We start from the raw sequence: 25,361 nt of genomic DNA, 5'->3' as shown, positions 1-25,361 counted from the left end.
ATTTTTTCTTAAAGAGGAATCCTTGAAATACTTCTGAAATCTGTTACAGTCATCACACATTTCCCTATTTGGGCAATGAAAAGAAAAATTGCACTCTTCATTGTCAGTCCTCCTATAAAGCTATCCCTTTATTATATTCTGAGAGGTAGCTTTATTTTCCATATAGACTGTTACATGTGCTGTATGAATAATTGAAATATTAAGGCCAGACTCGAGGTACTTCCTCAATACACCTTTCTCTGGAATGGTGGCTCTCGTACTATGGTATTTTGCTATGCGGACCCTCAAGAAGTCGAACACTGATCACATATTTGATTCGGCTGTTCGGATTTCCTGTTTGAACACATATCACTGTTCAATGTCGTTAAACTTCCTTGATTTATTCAGAAACATAAGTTTACACAATGCAGTCACATAAGATGAATCCCAAGTTTGTGTAACTTAGTCATTGTTCTTGTTTCGCTGCTTTCCTTGTTGGCCCCAGCGATGTGCTCTGTAACCTGCTTGTAGTTCCTTTACATGTGGGAGGGTGGGAGGTTGACTTTCCATACTAACTGGCCCAACTGCCATGCTTACATGATTGTTTTTAATTAATTGTTAGTACCTGAGAATGAAGCTATAATGCTTTAAAACTGGTCATGCAGATAATAAATAAATTCTCATTACAGCTGAAGCAGATGCTTGCTTTATGAATGTATTACTCAGTTGCAAGATGACCTCACCAAGTCCTTTGTACTTAAGTTTATATTAGATGCGCCCCTCCCTTCTCTCTCTCTCTCTCTCTCTCTCTCTCTCTCTCTCTCTCTCTCTCTCTCCCCCCCTCCTCCCCCAGAAAGTCTTTACTTGTTATTGTTAGCCTGCATTTATTGGCACAATGTGCAGATTGAATGACATGGAAGTAGGCTGCAACACAAACTCCTATTGTCTTGTTTATAATTAAACCTACTTACTCAGTTAGCTGTTCTTATATTTCATACTCGGGCCCATAGAATGCCAGATATTTTTTTTTTTTCTTACTTATTTATTGATTTTTCTTTCACTAACAACATCCTTCTGAATGTAAGGGGAACTTGTAACATGATGGGCCTTTCCCTTGCAGGCAAGGCTATGTTGGCTAATGTTACAAGGTCAGGTTAGTTAATTATCCAGACTCTTGGCCCAGCAACTACCAAAAAGACTGCTGTGCCTCTTCAGGGGCCAAATATTAGTCTGGGCTAACAACCTTTCGACTACGTTACCCCTGAAGTACATCCATCTGTCCTGTTGAGGCAGACAAGTTGTAGGGAGCATATTGATTTTATGTGACTGTTTTATATTTTGTCAAGAGGGCAATTCTCTTCTGCATTGTCTAACCTCTGGTTTAGGTGATAGATTGATGTTTGACAAACACAGTGAAAATTTTAAATCATTTATGATTTCTGACTTCTTCCTACTGTTTGGGAGAAGTTTGTGGAATGTAGTTGCTTCATCCCATTATTTTATAGATGATCAGCTAGCCATGTTTATTTTACCCCACATCAACCATTAAACTTAATTTCCTAAATACAGCAGAAAATTCATCACGTGACTATATTGACAGCTTCTACTTTGTTTGGTTGTGTGTGACAGTGTCAGTTTATATGAATGAGAATGTAATTAACAGTGACTTCGAAGCCTAAATGTAAAGTTTTAAAGGTTTAAATACACAGTTCTCTCGTAATATTTTAGTAAAACACTTACAATCACACTATTGAATCCTTGTGTATCAAATCATCCTTGTCATTTTCATCATCAGTGTTGATGCTAATCATCACAGTTTGTGTCATCAATTAGCTTATGTGACACAACCTGTTTATTAACAGCATGGAAAATTCTGGATCTCCTCCTCCTCCTGCCCCCCCCCCCCCCCCCCCGTTTTTCCTCTTTTTCTTTATACCTTGTGCATATTTAATGAAGCAAATGTTTTATTTTTCTTTCAGTAGCTGAATGGACAAAGCAAAAGAAGTTAAAATGTCTTGGTCTGCCAATGTATATAGGTTCTGGGTCTCACATGTATAATAACCAGAAATATCGATTTCTTGTGATGGAACGGTATGGAAAAGACTTATGGTCACTGTTCCTTGAGAATAATCGCACATTTCCAATTGCTACGGTGTTGGCAATAGGTTTACAAATTGTAAGTACTGGAAGCATTTTATCACAATATTAACAAGGTTATCATTTTTTAAATATTTTCCATGTTACTCAGTTAATGTCGTCAAAAGAATTTCCGTTGAAGGAAAAATTGTGCATAAATATTTTTTTGCTGAATTATATTTGATTTTTCTTGCACAGACCATTTTCTAGGGAACAGGCAGAGAATTGCACACTTTTTTTTTTTTTTTTTTTTCTGAGAAAGGTGAAAATCATTAACACTGAAAACAAACTTTAGTTTGTGTGTTTTTATGCTACTGGGTGAAACATTATTGGAAGATGTCTGTTATAGCAAGGGAACTTTTGTGTACAATTTAATTGTTGTAGATGTCAGACATGCAAACAGTTTAATTAGCTATATTTGCACTTGTCACATATTTATATTAACTTCAACTGTGTTCTTTTAAGTTAGTCTTCCAGGAGCCTCCAGTGATTGGAAAAAAAATGTAAAATTTTTCTCACAAATTAGGACTCACATTTTATGTAGACACGATCTGATCAGAAGTATCTGGACATCCCTTTATAATGTGGAATTGATGACTAGATGTCACAAGATGTTGACCTCCTAGTATAAAAGGTGGAGAAACAGTAACAGCAGAGCAGTTCAGCCAGGAGAGTTCAGTGACATTGAACACGGACTAGCCATTGGATGCAAATTTAGTAACAGGTCCATCAGGAGCATTTCAGTGCATCTAAAGCTGCCAGAGTTGACTAATAGTGACAAGATTGTGTAGTGGAAACACAGAGGAACGTTCACAACAAACAAAGACCAAGCAGCTCTCATGTGCTGATGGACAGGGACCATTGAGCAATTATGGGTTGGTTGTAAAAAAAAATCGAATGAAATTCAAGGAAGGAATGCTCATGAGTTCCTAAGTGCTAACAGCAGTCCCGTTAACACAGTGACTGTGTGTAGTGAGTCAAAAACAAGGGTGGAAAATGGTCAAGCAGCTCCTCATAAGCCACACATTTCTGTGTTCATTGCTAAGTGACGTTCAAGATAGTGTAAAGAGTGATGCCACTCGACACTTGCTACCTGGAAAAAATGATTTGGAGTGATTAATTTCGCTATACCCTGTGGCAATCTGCTGGAGGGGTTTGGGTTTGGTGAATGTCTGGTGAGCATTACCTACTATAATATGTAGTTCCAATTGTGATCTATGGAGGAGGTTGCATTGCAGTATGGGTTGTTATCTTATTTATTTTTTATTTTTGGTTAGCTTGTGTTCCCCTTATTGCCTCTAAATACTGGAGGCTATTAATACATTTTACAGCATTGTGATTGGGCGCAGTTTGGAGAGGATAATTGTATCAGCATGACGGTTCACCATGTCATAAAGCGCAGCAGGCCCTCTGAGGCAATGGCTTGTGGGCAATAACATTCCTGAAATCGACTGGCCTGTTCAAAGTCTCATCCTGAACCCAGTGGAAAAAGTTTGGGATGAGTGAGAATGTTGAGTTTGCTCCAGGCTCCATCGTCCAACATCACTGGTTTTGGCTCTTGAAGAGTGCATGCCATTCTTCCGAAGACATTCAGGCATCTTATTGAAAGTTATCCTCAGAATTCAAGCCGTTGTAAAGGTGACAGTGAGCATATCCTATATTAATGTTGACTAATAGGTATGCAGATACTTTGGATAAGATAAATACATGCAGACATATTAACTTTTTAACCATTAATTCATATTATATCCATTTCTGCTACTTTGTTGTTTATATTTTTGTTGCCTGTAGACTGTGTATGGATCTAGTCTCCTGAACACAGTATTAGCTTCTACAATCTGACTCCATTCTTCATTACGTTCTCTTCTCTTTTGCTTTGTACCAGCCGTCACTCTCTTCATATTGTGAGTTTAGTATCCCTATTTCCCTTTAAGTACAGGTACAGAAAGCTGGCTAAAGCCTGAAATAAGTTCTGCAGAAATTTTTACGAAGTCTCAGAAGGTGCTCAGGAAAGATAGATTAGGCAGAATTGGTGGTGGAGTGTTTGTGTCTGCCAGTAGTGGTTCATCTTGTAGTGAAGTCAAAGTAGATACTCTGTGCGAATTGGTATGGGTGGAGGTTATACTTAACAGCCGAACTAAGTTAATAATTGGCTCCTTCTACTGACCCCCAGACTGCAATGATATAGTTGCTGAACAGTTCAGAGAAAATTTTAGTCTCGTAACAAATAAATACCCCACTCATACGGTTATAGTTGGTGGGGACATCAACCTTCCCCCGATATGTTGGCAAAAATACTTGTTCAAAACCGGTGGTAGGCAGAAAACATCTTCCGAGATTGTCCTAAATGCTTTCTCCGAAAATTATTTCGAGCAGTTAGTCCACGAACCCACGCGAATTGTATATGGTTGCGAAAACACACTTGACCTCTTCGCTACAAACAATCCAGAGCTGATAGAGAGCATCATGACTGATGCAGTGATTAGTGATCACAAGGTCGTTGTAGCTAGGCTCAATACTGTTTCTTCCAAATCCACCAGAAACAAACGCAAAATAATTTTATTTAAAAAAGCGGATAAAGTGTCACTAGAAGCCTTCCTAAGAGACAATCTCCATTCCTTCCGAACTGACTATGCAAATGTAGACAAGATGTGGCTCAAATTCAAAGATATAGCAGCAACAGCAGTTGAGAGATTCATACCTCATAAATTGGTAAGAGATGGAACTGATCCCCCATGGTACACAAAACAGTTCCGAACGCTGTTGCAGAGGTAACGGAAAAAGCATGCGAAGTTCAGAAGAACGTGAAATCCCGAAGATTGGCTAAAATTTACACACGCACGAAATTTGGCGTAGACTTCAATGCGAGATGCCTTTAAGAGGTACCACAATGAAACATTGTCTCGAAATTTGGTAGAAAATCCGAAGAAATTCTGGTCGTATGTAATGTACCAAAGCGGCAAGAAGCAGTCAATACCTTCGCTGCACGGTGCCGATGGTACTGTTACCGACGACTGTGCCGCTAAAGCGGAGTTATTGAACGCAGTTTTCCGAAATTCCTTCACCAGGGAAGACGAATGGAATATTCCAGAATTTGAAACACAACAGCTGCTAGCATGAGTTTCTTAGAAGTAGATACCTTAGGGGTTCAGAGGCAACTCAAATCGCTTGATACGGGCAAGTCTTCAGGTCCAGATTGTATACCGATTAGGTTCCTTTGAGATTACGCTGATACAATAGCTCCCTACTTAGCAATCATATACAACCGCTCGCTCACCGATAAATCTGTACCTACAGATTGGAAAATTGCGCAGGTCGCACCAGTGTTTTAGTAGTAGGAGTAATCCATCGAACTACAGACCTATATCATTGACGTCGGTTTGCAGTAGGGTTTTGAAGCATATACTGTATTCAAACATTATGAATCACCTCAAAGGGAACGATCTATTGCTACGTAATCAGCATGGTTTCAGAAAACATCGTTCTTGTGCAACGCAGCTAACTCTTTATTCGCAAGAAGTAATGGCCGCTATCGACAGGGGATCTCAAGTTGATTCCGTATTTCTAGATTTCCAGAAAGCTTTTGACACTGTTCCTCACAAGCGACTTCTAATGTAGCTGCGGGCCTATGGGGTATCGTCTCAGTTGTGCGACTGGATTCGTGATTTCCTGTCAGGAAGGTCGCAGTTTGTAGTAATAGATGGCAAATCATCGAGTAAAACTGAAATGATATCAGGTGTTCCCCAGGAAAGCATCTTAGGACCTCTGCTGTTCCTGATCTATATAAATGACCTGGGTGACAATCTGAGCAGTTCTCTTAGGTTGTTCGCAGATGATGCTGTAATTTACCGTCTGGTAAGGTCATCCGAAGACCAGTATCAGTTGCAAAGCGATTTAGAAAAGATTGCTGTATGGTGTGGCAGGTGACAGTTGACGCTAAATAACGAAAAGTGTGAGGTGATCCACATCAGTTCCAAAAGAAATCCGTTGGAATTCGATTAATCGATAAATAGTACGATTCTCAAGGCTGTCAATTCAACTAAGTACCTGGGAGTTAAAATTACGAACAACTTCAGTTGGAAAGACTACATAGATAATATTGTGGGGAAGGTGAGCCAAAGGTTGCGTTTCATTGGCAGGACACTTAAAAGATGCAACAAGTCCACTAAAGAGACCGCTTACACTACACTCGTTCGTCCTCTGTTAGAATATTGCTGCGCGGTGTGGGATCCTTACCAGGTGGGATTGATGGAGGACATCGAAAGGGTGCAAAAAAGGGCAGCTCGTTTTGTATTATCACATAATAGGGGAGAGAGAGTGGCAGATATGATACGTGAGTTGGAATGGAAGTCATTTAAGCAAAGACGTTTTTCATAGCGGCAAGATCTATTTACAAAATTTCAGTCACCAACTTTCTCTTCCGAATGCGAAAATATTTTGTTGAGGCCCACCTACGTAGGTAGGAATGATCATCAAAATAAAATAAGAGAAATCAGAGCTCGAACAGAAAGGTTTAGGTGTTCGTTTTTCCTGCGCGCTGTTCGGGAGTGGAATGGTAGAGAGATAGTATGATTGTGGTTCGATGAACCCTCTGCCAAGCACTTAAATGTGAATTGCAGAGTAATCGTGTAGATGTAGATCACACTGTGCCCGTGATTAGCCCTCATTGTTCTAAAACATTGCAGTAGTTTTTGTGCTAGGCACATTTTTTATTTACTTTCTTCATGTTTGACGTATTTCTCATGTACTACTGTCGTTTCAGATAGTGTTGTGATTTGCAGTGACATGTGTAAGCTTTAATGAATACATTTTACAGGAAATCACAAAAAAAGATATTAACATTATTTCAGTGGTTTTAGGATTTCATGCCTCGATGTGTAAAAACAGAACCCTTGTCCATCCATCCGACTGTTAAGAACTGTTTTTCCTGATGAACAGGTAGACATATGGAGATCAAATTTGTCATATACTATGATCATGGCCCTTTGGCAGTGTGAAAATTTTAAGCTTTTAAGTCGGTGCAGTCAAAAGAAACTACCATTTATGCCACATATTTTAATACTCGAAAACTCATTTGTTGAAGCCTATAGGACACTTCTTGTTGGCCTAGTATCATGAAATTTGGCAAGAAGCAATATTTCACAGTGCAAGTAAAGGAAAAAATCCAAAAATGTTAATTTGTAATTAATCACAAGAAAAAAGTTCTTCTGTCGTTTGTTACCCGATTTCAGACATGAAATTAAAATGTTCTCGAAGGTCTTGAAATCCCTGGGATCAATATCTTGCCATAATCAATGTCAGTAACAGGCAAAAATTGTCAATATCTTCAATTCTCAGAATGGATAAACTGTCTATATAGGCTGTACATAACTAAATTTGTACAGAACCTTCAGTGTAAAAGACCTACCTGGCCTTTTTTTTAAAAAAAAAATATCATAACAAAATCCCTTTAACTCTTTTTGTTGTTGCATACTGTTAGTAGGCTTGTAGGGTGGGTAAAGAACAGTTCAGTGGGTGCCCAAACTGGGGGTAGGTTAGAGACATGCAAGTCAACAAAGTCACATCCAATAAAAGACTTGCACCAGGCTATTGAGCAACATTAAATCATCATCATCATCATCATCATCAGGAGTGGGTTATGTGGTTCAGGTCTGCAAATTAATAAGTCATTAATTGAATACAAAATGACTTTATTGATCCAAAATGACGTGTTTTGGCATATGCCATTGTCAGATAATTTTGTTAAAAAGAAAATTACATACAACTATACATGAAAAAAGCAATGGCTACAAAATCATTGTGCACAATTCATGTAGACTTATGAGCATGAGGCCCATACACTGGTACTGAAGGTAACCAGTTGTCCTGATAGTTAAATGATATTAATGTAACCAACATGAACAGACAACAACAATCATGAGCTGTGTACAAAGTAAGTAAATTTTAACACCAGTTGGCATTATGTGAATGATTATGGGATATTATGTGCCAAAGCTTGGCAAAGGCTTCATTATGAATAACAATAATTCACTACAAAATTTTAGATTTATAATGGAAAGGGACAGCAATATTCAGAGCAAAAGATTTTAAAAAAATGTAGATTGCTTACAAGATGTTATATTGTATCTGGTAATGAAGCAGTAGAATATATTTTTTGCATGCAATAACATTGTTCTGTGGTGTTACAGTTTTTACACAAAGTGCATACCAAAAGTGAAATAGAGAAGTACTTTTTTCAGAGATCTTTTGCTCTGAATGTTGTCTCTTTCTGTTATAAATTATCTGATGCTGGAATATCCCACAATGTGTCGTTTTGGATCAATAAAATAATTTTGTATTAAGTTACTGACAGCACCTTGTGACCTCCTCAGCTTTCTACGGAACTGTATACACTGAAGAGTCAAAGAAATTGGTACATCTGCCTAATATCGTGTAGAGCCCCTGCGAGCACACAGAAGTGCCACAACATGGCATGGCATGGACTCGACTAATGTCTGAAGTAGTGCTGGAGGGAAGTGACACCATGAATCCATCCATAAATCTGTAAGAGTATGAGGAGGCAGAAATCTCTTCTGTGCAGCACGTTGCAAGGCATCCCAGATATGCTCAATAATGTTTGTCTGGGGAGTTTGGTGGCCAGCAGAAGTGTTTAAACTTAAAAGTGTGTTCCTGGAACCACTCTGTAGCAATTGTGAATGTATGGGGTGTCGTATTGTCCTTGTGGAACAGTCCAAGTCTGTCGGAATCCACAGTGGACATGAACGGATGCAGGTGATCAGACAGAATGCTTACGTATGTGTCACCTGTCAGTCTTATCTAGACGTGTCAGGTGTCCCATATTACTCCAACTGCGTATGCCCCACACCATTAGAGAGCTTCCATCAGCTTGAACAGTCCCCTTCTGACATGCAGGGTCCATTTATTCATGAGGTTGTCTCCATACCCATACACGTCTATCCGCTCGATACAATTTGAAACAAGACTCGTCCAACTGGGCAACATGTTTCCAGTCATCAACAGTCCAATGTCATGTTTATGGAACCGGGTGAGGTGTAAAGCTTTGTTTCGTACAGTCATCAAGGGTACACGAGTGGACTTTTGCTCCGAAAGCCCATATTGATGATGTTTCATTGAATGGTTCACATGCTGACTCTTGCTGATGGCACAGCTTTGAAATCTGTCCCAATTCACAGAAGGGTTGCTCTTCCATCATGCTGAACTATTCTCTTCAGTCATCATTGGTCCCGTTCTTGCAGGATCTTTTTCCGGCCTCAGTGATGTCAGAGATTTGATGTTTTGCCGTATTCCTAATACTCATGATACACTCGTGAATGGTCTTACGAGAAAATCCCACTTCATCGCTACCTCAGAGATGCTGTGTCCCATCACTCATGCGCTGACTATAACACCAGGTTCAGACTCACTTAAATCATGATAACCTGCCATTATAGAAGCAGTAACCGATCTAGCAACTGTGCCAGTCACCTGTTGTCGTATATAGGTGTTGCCAACCCCAGCATTGTATTCTGCCTGTTAACATCTCTCTGTATTTGAATGTGTGTGCCTATACCAGTTTCTTTGGTGCTTCGGTGTATACGGTTTACCATGATCACTTTGCTCCTGCGTGACTTTGTCACTATGTGTAAAAAATGCATGTTGTCATACTGTTTCGCAGTGTCTTAGACAAATTTATTTTGGAGTTACTGTTTCATTTGTTAAAACTAATATTCGTTGTAAGCTAATCACTAACAGGGTGTATACGACCCAGGACAACCGTGAGAGCCGGGAAAAATTTTTGTGATTTTGACTGGTAAGAACCAATATTCTAACTAAGGACATTACTGCATCCCACTACTGCAGAATAATGGTGCAGCAACAAAACATGAACGAGAGAAAAAAAAAATGAAAATAAAAAAGTTGCAAAGGAAGTGAGCCGTATACAACAACAAAACAGTGCTCATACAAGCGTCTACCAACAGCAAAGTCTATCAAACGCTTTAGGAAGACTATGCAATGCTTTATAACAACAACTTGCCTCCGATAAGCATGACATGATAACTGTTTAAATTAGATTCGTTTGAGCAGTTGCGGGCGGGATATTGCGCATTTGCAGTTGAGTCGCGTATGAGTAGTACCTTCTCCCGCTTCTGGTTACAGAAGTGTGGCTGGGCGCCACTACTTAATATTGCCCCGATTCGAAAACATAGTAAATCTGGGGCTGATGCACAGAGCAGTCTGAGTTGTGGTGGGGAAGGGGGTCGTCGCCACGTGACCTGTGTTCACATTCAGTGATTTTGTTGTTTCCTCTTCGTTTATTGCTCTCATGCTAAACCATAACAAAACGGATTTTTGTGGCCGTGAGCTATCAAATTAATTAAAATAGTTCACATAATTACGGAAGGTTAAAATATGTTTTTAGTTTCAGATTTTATTTCCACCTTTCTGACTGTCAAGCATTAATCGCCTTACAGAACAATGAAGTTATTTTTGCCGGTTTTTATTAATCTTTTTTGCTGAGACAGTCAATTTATTTGAAATGAAGTGTTTGATTTCACACTATTGGCTAGTTTCAACTTTTCGCTGCATTTCAAGTGCACGTATGGCATTATGCCATATTGAACCAAACATGAGATAATATAGTACTGTTACTTCAAGAAAATTTGGGCAACGGCCTTGCCGCAGTGGATACACCGGTTCCCGTGCGATCACCGAAGTTAAGCGCTGTTGGGTGTGGCCGGCACTTGGATGGGTGACCATCCGGCCGTCCTGTGCTGTTGCCATTTTTCGGGGTGCACTCAGCCTCGTGATGCCAATTGAGGAGCTACTCGACCGAATAGTAGCGGCTCCGGTCAAAGAAAACCATCATAACGACCGGGAGAGCGGTGTGCTGACCACACGCAACTCCTATCCGCATCCTCACCTGAGGATGACACGGCGGTCGGATGGTCCCGATGGACCTCTTGTGGCCTGAAGACGGAGTGCTTACTCCAAGAAAATTTACATACGATTGTGCATTTGAAGCCGAATTGTGCATTTTAGTATGGTTCATGAAATTCCGACACTTTTGAAGTATCCTCTTTTGTCTTGTTCCTTTTATGACACAAAGTAAGATCTTCTAATGTTTTACACGTACGAACATAAGGGCTTCATGCGTCATAGTAGCTGCGCAAGCGCGATGACGCCTATTATCTGGCGCTGTTGCAACTGCTGAACCAAACCTATGTCTAACAGGTCGCGGGAAAATATTGCGAATGGTGTTTTGAAAAGCGCTACATTCAAAGCAGATTTACTTATACGCAAGATGAACTATATGCGAGAATGTACGAGATTAGATTAGATTAGATTAGTTTTTCGTTCCATAGATCCGTGCTGAGGAGATCCTCGTGGATGTGGAACATGTCAATTTATTTTTTTTTAAGCCGAAATAACAATACTAATAGTATGAATATATACAATACATCATTTGTTTCTATTAAAAAATTCGTCAATGGAGTAGAAGGAGTTGGCCACTAGTAAGTCTTTCAGGCTCCTTTTAAACTGATCTTTATTTGTAACTACATTTTTTATGTTTACTGGCAAATTATTGAAGATGAGTGTTCCTGAGTAGTGGACCCCTTTTTGAACTAAAGAAAGTGCTTTTAAGTCCTTGTGCAGATCATTTTTGTTCCTGGTATTGTATGTATGAACTGAGCTGTTTGTTGGAAAAAGAGATATATTATTTAGAACAAATTTCATTAATGAGTAAATATACTGAGAGGCAGTAGTTAGTATACCCAGTTCTTTGAAGAGGTTTCTACAGGACATCTGTGAATTTACTCCACAAATAATACGTATTACACGCTTTTGGACTCTGAAAACTTTTGTTTGACTTGAAGAGTTACCCCAAAATATTATACCATATGACATTATGGAATGAAAGTAGGCAAAGTATGCAAGCTTTTTCATTTTTATGTCGCCTATGTCTGCTAACACTCGAATTGCAAATACAGATTTGTTAAGGTGTTTCTGCAGTTCTGTGGTGTGCTCTTCCCAACTGAATTTATTATCAAGTTGTAATCCCAGGAATTTAAGACTGTCAACCTCTTCTATCTGCTCTTCTTTGTATTTTATGCATATGCTGGGTGGAAACCTCTTACAGGTTCTGAATTGCATATAGTGAGTCTTTTCGAAGTTTAATGTCAGTGAGTTGGCTTTAAACCATTTATTAATATCCATGAAAATACCATTAGCAGATCTTTCTAGAACTACACTTGACATACTATTTATTGCAATACTTGTGTCATCTGCAAACAAAACGAACTCTGCTTCTGGCAGTGTAACTGATGAGAGATCATTAATGTACACAAGAAAGAGCAATGGCCCTAAGATGGATCCCTGTGGGACACCACATGTAATTTTTTCCCATTCTGATGATGACTGATGACTTAATTCACTAGTCCCTTGCACTGACACCCTTTGTTTCCTGTTAGTGAGGTATGACTTGAACCATTTTGCAGCACTGCCCGTGACACCATAGAATTCTAATTTACTTAAAAGGATGTTGTGGTTCACACAATCAAATGCCTTTGACAAATCACAGAAAACACCTGCTGCTTGTAATTTGTTATTTAATGAATTAAGTACATTTTCACTGTAGGTGTAAATAGCCTTCTCGATATCAGAACCCTTCAGAAATCCAAACTGTGTTCTTGATAATATGTTATTTGTGGTCAGATGGTTGAGCAGCTGCCTGTACATTACTTTTTCTAAAATTTTTGAGAATGCTGGCAAAAGTGAAATCGGTCTGTAGTTTGATGGTATCTCTTTATCCCCTTTCTTGAATAGAGGCTTAACATCTGCATATTTTAGCCAGTCAGGAAATGTCCCAGTTATAATTGACTGGTTACACAAGTAACTTAGAATTGTGCTAAACTCACAAGAACATGCCTTAATTATCTTTGATATTTCATCGTACCCACTAGAATGCTTTGTTTTTAAAGATTTTATTATGGATGTTATTTCTTTTGGTGAAGTGAGTGATATATTCATGTACTTGAAGCGATTTGTGAAGGCTAGTTTCAGATAATCAAGGGCATTATTTACTGATCCTGAAAGTCCCATTCTATCAGTAACGGATATAAAGTACTTGTTAAATAGATTTGCCACACTATGCCCATCAGTTACTAATGAGAAAGGTATGACTTGAACCATTTTGCAGCACTACCCATGACACCATAGAATTCTAATTTACTTAAAAGGATGTTGTGGTTCTACCAGTCTGCACTTTCACTATATCCCATATTGTTTTTATTTTGTTCCCTGACATTGCTATCTTCTTCTCGTAGTGCATTTGTTTAGACGTCTGAATTATTTTTTTTTTTTATGTTTTACAGTATTCCTTGTATTTAGCTAAATCATCAGCATTGGAGCTGTTCTTGGTCGACAGATACATTATCCTTTTTGTCTTACAGGAAATCTTTATTCCTTGTGTAATGCATGGTTTTATTATAGACTTCTGTTTAATTTGAGTAACTTTTAGAGGAAAACAGTTTTCAAACATGGTACTGACATTGTTCATGAATGTGTTATATTTTTCATTCATGTCCTGAGGACTATAAACATCTTTTCAGTTCATATCTTTGAGCAGTTTTCTAAAACACTCAATTTTTGGTTGATTGACTACTCTCCTGTACTCAGATTTAGCAGTCTTGATGATCTGCTTAGAATTTACATCTAAAACAAGGAGCTGCATGTCATGATCTGATAGTCCATTTATAACAGGTTTTATGATATGATTTTGTTCCTTTGATTTGTCTATAAAAATGTTATCAATTGCTGTCCTTGAGGATTTAGTGATCCTAGTTGGAAAGTTTACAGTGTGAGTTAGATTGAAAGACAACATCACTAACTGCAGTGAATGTTTACTGGAAGATTGCATTAGAAAATGTGTATTAAAGTCACCAGCAATCAAAATTTCTTTGTTTCTTCCTGTTAAATAACCCAAAAGAGCTTCTAGATGATCTAAGAATAGATTATAATTTCCTGCATGTGCTCTGTAAATAGTTATTATTATATAGGATCTGTTATGGAACTCTACTTCTGTTGCACATGCTTCTAGATGCTGCTCTAAACAGAATTTATTAATGTCAATGTTCTTGAATTTATGGCAGTTTTTGATAAATGTGGCAACTCCTACTCCATCCATATCCACTCTGCAGAAGTAGGAAGCTAGCTTAAATCCTGAAATGTCTAACATATCTATATCAGTGGTCACTTGATGTTCAGAGAGGCAGATTATGTCAATTTGGTTAGATGAATTCATTTCATCGATACAAATGAGTAGTTCATCGACTTTATTTCTAAGTCTCGGAATGTTCTGGTGTAATAAAGATAACTGATACTGCATACTAATGGGATTGTAACTGCTTTGGCGAAGATGAACTGGCAGTTTCTGATTACTTTCTGTTACACACTGTTTAAATGAAGACTGTATGATAAAATCTGACTCCTGTTCATCAGTTTTCTCAAACTGAGTGTGTCTGCCAATCTCTCTTAAAACTCGTTTTCTTTCCCCCTTCCCTATCCTAAAAAAGGCATCCCTCTGACACCTGTGACCACTGGTATTTTACCACTTGTCAGTGTCCCCCCTTAAGTTTTCTGCAATCAACCCAGACAGTTTTCCCTTCCCTTTCCTATTGAGGTGAAGGCCATGCCTAGTGTAGTCCCACCTATCGATAGCATCCACAGGAATCAAACCAATATGGGACCCTATATCCGTCCTAAGCAGCCACTCCAACTCCAAGTTCACCCTCCCTACGGAAGAGTTCAAATGAGGCCGATCAAGGCGTCTCAACACAGACACAAATCCCACACTCGTATGCTTCGTTGCTGCTGCTATCTTCACCAGGTCACTCTCTATGGAATATTCAGAGTCTCTGCCAATGCTATTTCCCAGACCACCCACTATAACCACGGCATCCTCCTTTGTGAAATCCTTGCATAAAGCACCTACATCATCTGTTACCTGACCCAGATCTGCACTAGGCTTGAAAAAGTTTGTGACCTGGTACTCTGGACCTAGATTTTCCTGCAGTAGTTGGCCAACACCTCTACCATGGGAACTACCTAACAACAGAACTTTCTTTCTCTTTACAAATTTCCCTACCTTTTTCAAGTCCTTGAAAGCTTGTTGTGCCCTTTCTACAGCTTCAGCTACATGAGACTCATCCGATTCTGACTGAGGCAACAGGTCAAATCTATTTTCAAGATTTATGACAAAGCTGTCTGATGCTCTCCTTTGCCTGTTCCCCCTATTACCTGTTGCCACTTGCCACCTCTGTTCACCCTTCTCCCTCTTTAACCTGTCCAGATCCTCTCTTGCCTTGTCTAGGTCAGCTTGAAGAGCTGCAATTTTCCCTTCCTGCTCCAGTATTTTCCTATCTCTACTGCAGATCCTACAACACCACTGGTGAGACTCATTTATGTCCCCATTTCCCACGCCACTAAATTCGCCCCAATGAAAGAAACTACAGCACCCATCACACCATACCCCGGAACTAATGATCCTACGGCATGTCACACACTTCTCACTCATGGTAAAAACAGAAATCGTATAAGCTGATTTAAGTAGTGACTAAAACATAAACAAAGGACCCTAGAAACTATTCAGGCAGATATAAATAAATTGAAAGAGTACTGAATAAAAAAACTGGTGATTACATATAACTCACTGTTTACTTACAATACGCGCGCGTGAAATTAAGCCTAAAATCCGTGCTATAGGCGCGAGGAGGAAAATAAACTTCTTACCCCGTATAATCTTCTTTAACACTTCACTAACACTTCCACTAATGTAACAACACTTATATTATATTTATACCAACTGGAAACGTTTATCTATAAGTTTAATTCACTGCTTACTTAAGATTCGCGCGCGTGAAATTAGGCCTAGGATTCATGCTACATGCTACAGGCATAAAATACGCTTCTTACCCCGTTTAATTTTATTTTATTCTTCACTAACACTTCCACTAATTCAACAACACTTATATTATATTTATAACACCTGTACACGTTTAAAAATAGCTTAATAACAACGCTTTTTATAATTATTTAGTGCAGCAAATACTCGAAGAGTCCGCGTCGGCGCAGTATTGCCAACAAATTGTCTGAAGGTAATCTTCTCTTAAATCACAAAGCGTTTCAGTCTCATTTAAAAGTCAACTCTTTCAGGACGACCATTTAGAAGAATTTAGAGTCCAGAAGATCAGACATTTACGTCGTTATTAAAAATTTTACGGGTATATTTGTGAGATGTATCTTAAAGTGTAACACGCGCAAAAAAGATCAACATTATATGTGGAAACTTAGCTTCTCTTCCAGCTTATTAAGCTTTGAGACCAATATTATATGTGAGTGCTATGTATGTTTATTTAAACCATTAACTTTCGTTATTTGTGTGTTCGCGATACTTAAGAGTGATATTGCTATTGGCTGACTACATCACGTGTCCTATGCTGTCATCGGCTGGCGAGATCACGCTTACAGAAGCGTATTGCAATCTCAATTTCAGTGCTTCGGAAAGTGCCATGCGGTGTTTGGTGGAATTCAAATTTATACCTTCGTAATACGAAAAAATGCAGCATACATGTTGCTGCACATCAGAGGTGTTTTCCCCCCCTGAGATTCATTTTCGAAAGTGCTGGGAAATTCTACGTCAGTATATAAAACAATAAACATTCAAAGGATTGATGAGTTTTACAGTGCCGAGGAAGAGTATACTGTCCCTTAACATAGAAAAAGTGTACTTTCACCCGGGAGAAAGTGTATTTTTAACCGGGAAATCCGGGAATTTTTTTCCTTGTCCACGTATACACCCTGACTATAAATGAATAATTCATTTAAATTTTCTAATTGATTATAATTGTGATGATTGATGATATATTTTAATAATCCTCACACACATTCCTGCAATTGGCATCAGCACACACTGTGTTATCTTACCCTTCTGAACTAACTGGCTTAAAAAATATTCAGTTCTTACAAGGGGCGTTTGAAAAATCTGTGCAAAGTCTGAGAGATGGCATCACCGGCACGTATTGAGGCCATGTTTAGCTAGTAGCATCTTTGGAAAGAACGCACACACAGTTTCAGCCATATTGGTGTATTTCTTTGTGTTTGGCATTCGTGTGAATCAAGGAAGTCTACGTATTGTCAAAAAATGGACAACAAAGAATTTTGTGTGGTGATTAAAACATTACTTTATGAAAGGCAAAATGCCTCAGGAGACAAAAGAGAAGTTTGGTTAACATTGCGGTGACTCTGCACCTTCAATTAGAACCGTTTATAAGTAGTTTCAAAATTTTCAGAGTGGCTGTATGGGCACAAGTGATGCTGAACATTCTGGATGCCCTGTGGAGGTTACGACTCCAGAAATCATTGATAAAATCCATGATGATGTGCTGAAGGATGACAGAAGAGTTAAGGTGCATGAGCTTGCTAGTGCTGTGGGCATCTCGAATGAATGGGTACACAATATTTTGCATCAACATATGGACATGAGAAAGCTATCCGCAAGATGGGTTCCACAATTGCTCACTCTTGACCAAAAACGGAATTGTGTGAAGTGTTGCAAGGATGGTTTGCAGCTGTTAAGGAAGAATCTACAGGACTTTAAGCATCGTTTCGTCACTGTGGATGAAACATGGATACATTACTATACTCCTGAGACCAAAGAACAGTCAAAACAATGGGTTACGAGGGGAGAATCTGCACGAAAAAAGGTGAAGACCATTCCTTCGGCCGGAAAGGTTATGGCGACTGTCTTTTGGGATTCGCAAGGGATAATCCTCATCGACTATTTGGAAAAGGGTAAAACTATTACAGGTGCATATTATTCATCGTTATTGGACCGTTTGAAAACAGAGCTGCAAGAACAACTCCGGTGATTGGACCGCAAAAAAGTCCTTTTCCATCACGACAATGCATCAGCACACACCTCAGCAGTTTTGGCTGCAAAATTAATGGAAATAGGAATCCAGCTCGTTTTACATCCCCCCTATTCTCCAGACTTGGCTCCCATGGACTACTATTTGTTCCATAATTTGAAGAAATGACTGGCAAGACAAATATTTTATTCAAAAGAGGAGGTGATGGTAGCAGCTAATAGCTATTTTGCGGACTTGGACAGTTCATATTATTTGGAAGACATCAACAAATTAGAACAGCGTTGGTCGAAGTGCGTAAGTCTAAAAGGAAACTATGTCGAAAAATAAAAAAAGTTTACCCCAAACACACAAGTATTTTTTATTTTTGCACAGACTTTTCAAACGCCCATCGTATCTAATTCTAGCTGAGTACTATTAGACCACATTCAGTTAGATTAAGTATATCAAAAATTCAAACATTGATCTCGAAGTTTGTGCAACTTGACACTGGATACTCTATCAAAACATTTTTAAAAACCTTCATTTAAATATTTTCTTGGCAATAATATTTTGAAATTCATGTTGAGTCTCTTCTTCCACCATGGCTCAGAAATACGTATAATAGAATTTTTGTATTTATGAAAATAGCATATATTGATCTACGTATGTTATATATTTTATTTTATTTCAAATAAAATAACAATTTCGTGGAAGTAATTCACTAGCCTCCTCCTGTAAGATAAGACATCGTAATTCTGAAATTCCTATTACAGAAACACGTATCAGTTCATTATAATACATACACTGAGGTGACAACAGTCATGGGTTAGTGATACTTAAATATACAAACGGCATTAGTACTGCATGCACAGGGTACAAAAGGACAGTGCATTGGCAGATGTACCATAGGTACTCAGGTGATTTATGTGAAAGGTTTCCAACTTTATTATGGCTGCACAACGGAATTAACAGGCTTTTAATGCAGAACGATAGTTGGTTAGATGCATGGGACATTCTTTGTCAGAAATCATTGGGGAATTCAACATTCCAAGATCCACAGTGTCAAGAGTGTGCTGAGAATACCAAATTTCAGGTATTACCTCTCACCACAGTGATCGACGGCCTTCACTTGTCAATTGAAAACAGTAGCATTTACATAATTGTCAGTGCCAACAGACAAGTAACACTGTGTGAAATAGCAGCATAAATCAATGTGGCACATACAACGAATGTATCCATTAGGACAGTGCAGCAAAATTTGGGATTAATTGGCTATGGCAGCAGACGACTGATGCAAGTGCCTTTGCTAACAGCAGGACATCACCTGCAGCATCTCTGTTGCGCTTTTGACAATATCAGTTGGACCCTTGATAACTAGAAAACTGTGGCTCGATCAGATGAGTTCAGATTTCCTTTGGTAACAGCTGGTGTTAGAATTCGAGCGTGGTGCAGACCCCCACCAAGTCATGTACCCAAGTTGTCAATAAGACACTGTGCAAGTTGGTGTTGTATCTGTAACGGTGTGGGCTGTGTTTACATGGAATGGATTGGGTCCTCTGGTCCAAGTGAAACCATAATTCACTGGAAATTGTTATGTTTGGCTACTTGGGAGATCATTTGCAGTTATTTATGGAGTTCATGTTACCAAACAACAATGTCATGTCATCAGGCCACAATTGTTTGCAGTTGGTTTGAAGAACATTCTGGACAATTTGAGCAGATGATTTGGCCACCCAAATTACTCAGTGTGAATCCCATCGAACATTTATGGGACATAATCTAGAGGCCAGTTTGTCCACAATATCCTGCATCGGCAACACTCTCGCAATTATGGATGGCTATAAGAAGGCATGGCTCAGTATTTGTGCAGGGGATGTCTAACAACTTGTTGAGTCCGTCCCACATCCCACGTGATGTTGGTACACTATGTGTACAAAAGGAGGCCTGACACAATATTAGGAGGTATCCCATAACGTTTGTCACCTCAGTGTAATACTTTGTGAAATATTTTCTGTCCTTCCCTTCCTTTTTTTAAATTAAAGTATACATTTTTGTAATTGTGAGGGATGTCATGGATCTGTCATTGCTATGATGTAATTTTCGAGCAACGTATACCATTTTTCTGTATGAGATATTTTGATTGAACTCTGTTTCCAGTGATTAAAAGTTATTTAATAGATGTCGACATCACTTTTAAAAAAAATAACTGCATATGAGCTCTAGTTATCAAACCCTCACGTAATTAACAGCTCCATAAACAAAAACAATCTCTCTCTCTCTCTCTCTCTCTCTCTCTCTCTCTCTCTCTCTCTCTCTCTGTGTGTGTGTGTGTGTGTGTGTGTGTGTGTGTGTGTGTGTGTGTCCACTTAACATTTCGCTCAAATGTGCATGCCTTGCAAAGTATTCAATACTTCATCTAGCATGACAATAATTTAATGCTTCATAGGTAAACTTCATAGCATAGCAAACACCAAAATCATTTTTGTAGTTACTGAGTTACCCTGAGAGCTTTTTTAGTAACTGCCCTATCAGAGACTGAGTGGATGGCACAGTGGCTATCTGATTACCTGGACCCACATTAAGCAAATGGCAATTCAAATCCCTTTCCAGCCATCCAGGCTTAGTCTCTCTTTAGTTTCCATAAATTAAATAAGGCAAATGCTGGGATGTGATATTAAACTATAATCTATCTTCCTTTTTTGGTTGCTGAGTGCTATGATTACCACAAATGAATTTCTTAATAACATGTCGATGTTTTATAGACAGAATTTCATTTCTAGATGACACTTTGTTGATAGTAATTTATCAGTACTTATGCCTTTCATACACAAAGTTTCAAAAAATTGAATAATTTCTGAAATGAAATATTTGGTCGGTGCATCAGTTCATAGTGTTTTTCCATAAGTTTAATAAACACAACAGATACACATAACGGAGACATTATTCCACGACTGTAGAAATCGCATGGTTTTGAGGTGAAGAACTTGTCAAGCAATGTTCAGAGTGCAATTTGATAATGGAAAGGAAATTCCTTCAAATTTGTTGGATAGAGAACAGAATAAGGTGGGTGTGGAATGACTTTCCAAACCAATTCTTGTATAGTGCTTTCAGTCAGTCTAGCAGACTGCGGGTGGGCACTATAATGGATTAGCATCACTTCACGTAGCCTTCCTGGTTGTTGTTGTTCTTGTATTGCATCTGCAAGACATCTTGATTGTTAACAATAAATGTCAGCAGTGATAGTTAGACCTAGGGGAATCAATTAATACTACACAACACTGTTGCTGTTTGACCAGATATATATCATTATGTTTTGTGGATGTGAGCGGGTCTTTGTATGGGGAATTGGTGCTTTGTTTGGGCTCAACCATTCCTTTATTTTCCTTATTTTAGCATAATGACATAATTTCTCATCACTTATAATGATACAGGATAGAAGTGTTCAGAGTCGTTCACGAGCCAGATGGCGACAAGAAAGCAGAGATTCACATATGCTGATTTTTATTTATTTATTTATTTTATTTTATTTTTTATATATTTTTTTATTATTTTTGGCTTAGAGCATGTGCTACCCATTAATTCTATTTTTGAACCTTCCCCATTGCATACAAATGTCACACAATGGTGAAATGATCACAGTTCATCACATTTGCTAGTTCTTGAGTGCACTGAGATGGATCATTGTGAATTGATGTGTTTAAACAATTTGCATTAAACCCCGAAGGTCTTTCTGAATGTGGAGAATCACTGATGTTAAAACGATCCTCCTTAAAACAAAGAAACCATTTCCTTGGCATGCTCTGTCCAGTGGCATTATCCCCACATGCAGCGCAAATGTTTCTGGCTGCCTCTGCTGCTGTTACCCCTCTATTGAACTCAAACAGAAGAATATATTTGAAATGTTCTGATTTCTTCACTTGGCACTCCATTTTATAGTGCCCACAGCTCCATTCCCTATCTCCAAGTGACAAATTGACAGTATGTAAACTCATATAGCAACAGTGAACTACAAATAAAAAATCAGTCGATAAATAAACCCATAGCAACCAGAATACCAACATGGAATACAAAAATGTTATGAACGTATGAACCAACCTGATAACAAGAAAATAAAGTAAACAAAAATGAATGTGGAGAAGCATATTGTCTGAGGTCTGAACATTTGTTCATTTGAGGTGCTTAGTGTGATGATATCTGCCCTTCAGCATAAGGAATTGCGTAATCTTTGAATTTAATCAAGATGTCTTTATATGTGCTAGCGTGCATGAAGGACACTATCTAGTATAAAGTTTGCATGTCATTGACTGGAGTGCGTTAGACCAGTTCTTCCAAGTGGTCTGTAATCAAAGCATAGAAGATTGAGATCTGCAAAATGAGGCCAAGTGTGTATCTCCCTTACCAATCCATTAGTCCTGATAATAAATACCATTTAATTTCTGTGATAGCTCATATGTCCATATTAAGCTATCACAAGGAACACTTTCCCATTCATTGTCTGAGAAATAGTGCTGATGTCCTCTCTTAGCAGTTGCACAGAGAATTTCATCAGCTCACACATGATGATCAAAATTCCACCGTCTACTGTGAATCCTCCATTTTCAGTAAATAAAATCTTAAATGGAAGTAGCGAACTGTGCACCAGGGTGGCCATTCTTCTGGAAAACCTGGAATGCAGTTTACATCACAGACAAGCTGCACTGTGTTGTCACTCTTTATTCCTGGCTTATGCAGGTGCACTGGAACTTTTAAAAGTTTATTTCATACTTCTCGATTTCATGAAATTACATTTTATCTGGAAAAATCAGGAAAATTCCAGGCAATTTCAGGAAATTCATAAAATTTCAGGTAATTTTGTGTTTTTAACATAGCAGTGGAATTGAGTTTTATAAATCATAAGCTTTTAAATACTTACTATTTCAAAGTATATTAATTATGTGAGTATTATTCTGTGTAAATTATCAATGTTTAAAAACTGTGGTTTGCCCAGTGGAGAGGAATCAGGAGTCATTATTGTGGTATGCTGCCTCTCCCCTTACCCTTCCACCCCCCCACCCCCCCCCCCTTACTGCTCACTATTGATTTCCATTAATTTATCAGGAGTTTCTTGACACCGTCTTCCTGCTCGCACCTTGAATTCTCAGGGATTCCCCCCCCCCCCCCCCCCCCCCCCCCCCCAGTTTGAATAGCCACTTTATGGACCACACTTTTGCAAGAGATATTGAACAGAACTGTTATCTGTCATGGTGGTCTTGCAGCCTTAGTGCCTGAATCCACTGACGATGGTATGGATGCAGCCATTGTTCATGAAGTGCTGTCCTGATAAGGGAATGGCTCCTGGTTTCCGCTGCTGTTAATCGGCTCACAGTGGTTTTATATGTGCCGGCTCAGTAGTCCTTGTACTGTTTCTGTGCTTTTTGAGGCACTAGGAAACCTGTGGATCTGTGACACTGGAAAAGTTAGTTGAACAGCTTACCAGGTTGGTACACTGCACCTTGAAATTTTTTTTTTTTTTTTGCATGGTGACACAGCCCTGCAGTCTACTTACATTTGCCAGACCATAACGGAAAATCATATCTGTCGTACCACTTGCTAAGAAGTGATGGAAGAGAGAAATGGAAAATCTAGTGAGCCATTCATATGCTGAGACCAATGACAGGAAACACAAAAGTAAAGTCACTTGTGTTAGAAGGGAAGATACAACAGTGCATCGTTATTGGTGGACACACTAACACTACTGAAACTACAGTACACCACAACTCGAATCACACAACTGACTGCAGACTACCTAATGCTCAGAATAATGTTTACTCGGAGCACTGTTATATAGATAGTTGTCAGAACACACTGTTGACTCTGTTGATGCACCAGTGCAATGATTGTGCTCATATCAAGACCCGAACTTCTTTCAGCCCTACTAAATATTCAAATCCCACAAAGTGTGTTTCTGGATCCATGTTTATTTGTTTATTGGACTTTCTCTTCCACTTTTAATGACTTCTACCACCTCTTATGATATTTGAACATTTTTTAACATTCTCTATAGAAATTAACTTATCACAGAAGTAACATCATTGTTCTGGTAGATTCACCTGCATGATTGTTTGATACTTTCGTATTTCAGAACTAAAATTTTACAGATCCAATATCATTTAATAATATTATTTTATAAGAAATGTGGACACTGTTCCATTATAGGTAAGAGTTTTATGCTTACTAAATAATGCAGTAAGTATCGAAGCTGAAGAGGCAGAAGGGTCTTTTTCAGATGTCACCAACCTATCCACCAGGCCTCAGTCTCCGCTAATTTCGTGGGTCTTTCCGCTCCCGGGATTGGGGTGGCTCCTTGCCCTCTCCCTTGGGGCCCGCATCCTTTCGTCTTTCCCTCTCCTTCCCTCTTTCCTGGTGGGGCGGCGGTTTGTTGCGAAGGCTTGAATTTTGTGCGTGTGTTCGTGTTTGTTTGTGTGTCTATCGACGTGCCAGTGCTTTCGTTTGGTGGGTCGCGTCATCTTTGTTTTTGGATATATATATATATATATATATATATATATATATATATATAAAAAGCAAAGATGATGTGACTTGCCGGGCGGGGCGCTGACGGGTCGATGGACGCACGGGCAGGCGCTGCCTCGTCGGGGGAGGGGGGGGGGGACGGGGGGATGTGGGTTTTGGGGGAGGGGGTAGGGAGCCGTTCCTGTCCCACATATCCGTCCACACATGTACAGGTCTGTATATGTGTGGATGGATATGTGTGTGTGTGTGTGTGTGTGTGTGTGTGTGTGTGTGTGTGTGTGTGCGCGTGCGTGTGTGTGCGAGTGTATACCCGTCCTTTTTTCCCCCTAAGGTGAGTCTTTCCGATCCCGGGATTGGAATGACTCCTTACCCTCTCCCTTAAAACCCTCACCCTTTCGTCTTTCCCTCTCCTTCCCTCTTTCCTGATGAGGCAACAGTTTGTTGCGAAAGCTTGAATTTTGTGTGTATGTTTGTGTGTCTATCGACGTGCCAGCACTTTCGTTTGATAAGTCACATCATCTTTGTTTTTAGATATATTTTTTCCCACGTGGAATGTTTCCTTCTATTATATGATGTGTCTTACCAAACGAAAGCGCTGGTACGTCGATAAACACACAAACATACACACAAAATTCAAGCTTTCGCAACAAACTGTTGCCTCATCAGGAAAGAGGGAAAGACGAAAGGATGTGGGTTTTAAGGGAGAGGGTAAGGAGTCATTCCAATCCCAGGAGCGGAAAGACTTACCTTAGGGGGAAAAAAGGACGGGTATACCCTCGCGCACACACACACACATATCCATCCACACATATACAGACACAAGCAGAC

General features: G+C 39.1%; 1 protein-coding gene and 1 pseudogene across 1 annotated transcript in view; both read left to right on the top strand.

The window, feature by feature from the left end:
• The window catches only part of LOC126263109 (serine/threonine-protein kinase VRK1), a 236,124-nt gene that overhangs the window by 129,728 nt on the left and 81,035 nt on the right, over positions 1 to 25,361 (top strand). Inside the window, exon 5 of the mRNA XM_049960119.1 lies at positions 1,959 to 2,155. Within this exon, the coding sequence (XP_049816076.1) occupies positions 1,959 to 2,155 (197 nt within the window). The remainder of the gene's footprint in view (positions 1 to 1,958; positions 2,156 to 25,361) is intronic.
• Positions 10,779 to 10,895, top strand: LOC126212372 (5S ribosomal RNA; annotated as a pseudogene).

The sequence above is a fragment of the Schistocerca nitens genome, chromosome 1 (genome assembly GCF_023898315.1).
Source record: "Schistocerca nitens isolate TAMUIC-IGC-003100 chromosome 1, iqSchNite1.1, whole genome shotgun sequence".
Lineage (NCBI taxonomy): Eukaryota > Metazoa > Arthropoda > Insecta > Orthoptera > Acrididae > Schistocerca > Schistocerca nitens.
Note: the sequence above shows the minus strand (reverse complement) of the source record. Positions and strands in the feature narration are given on the sequence as shown.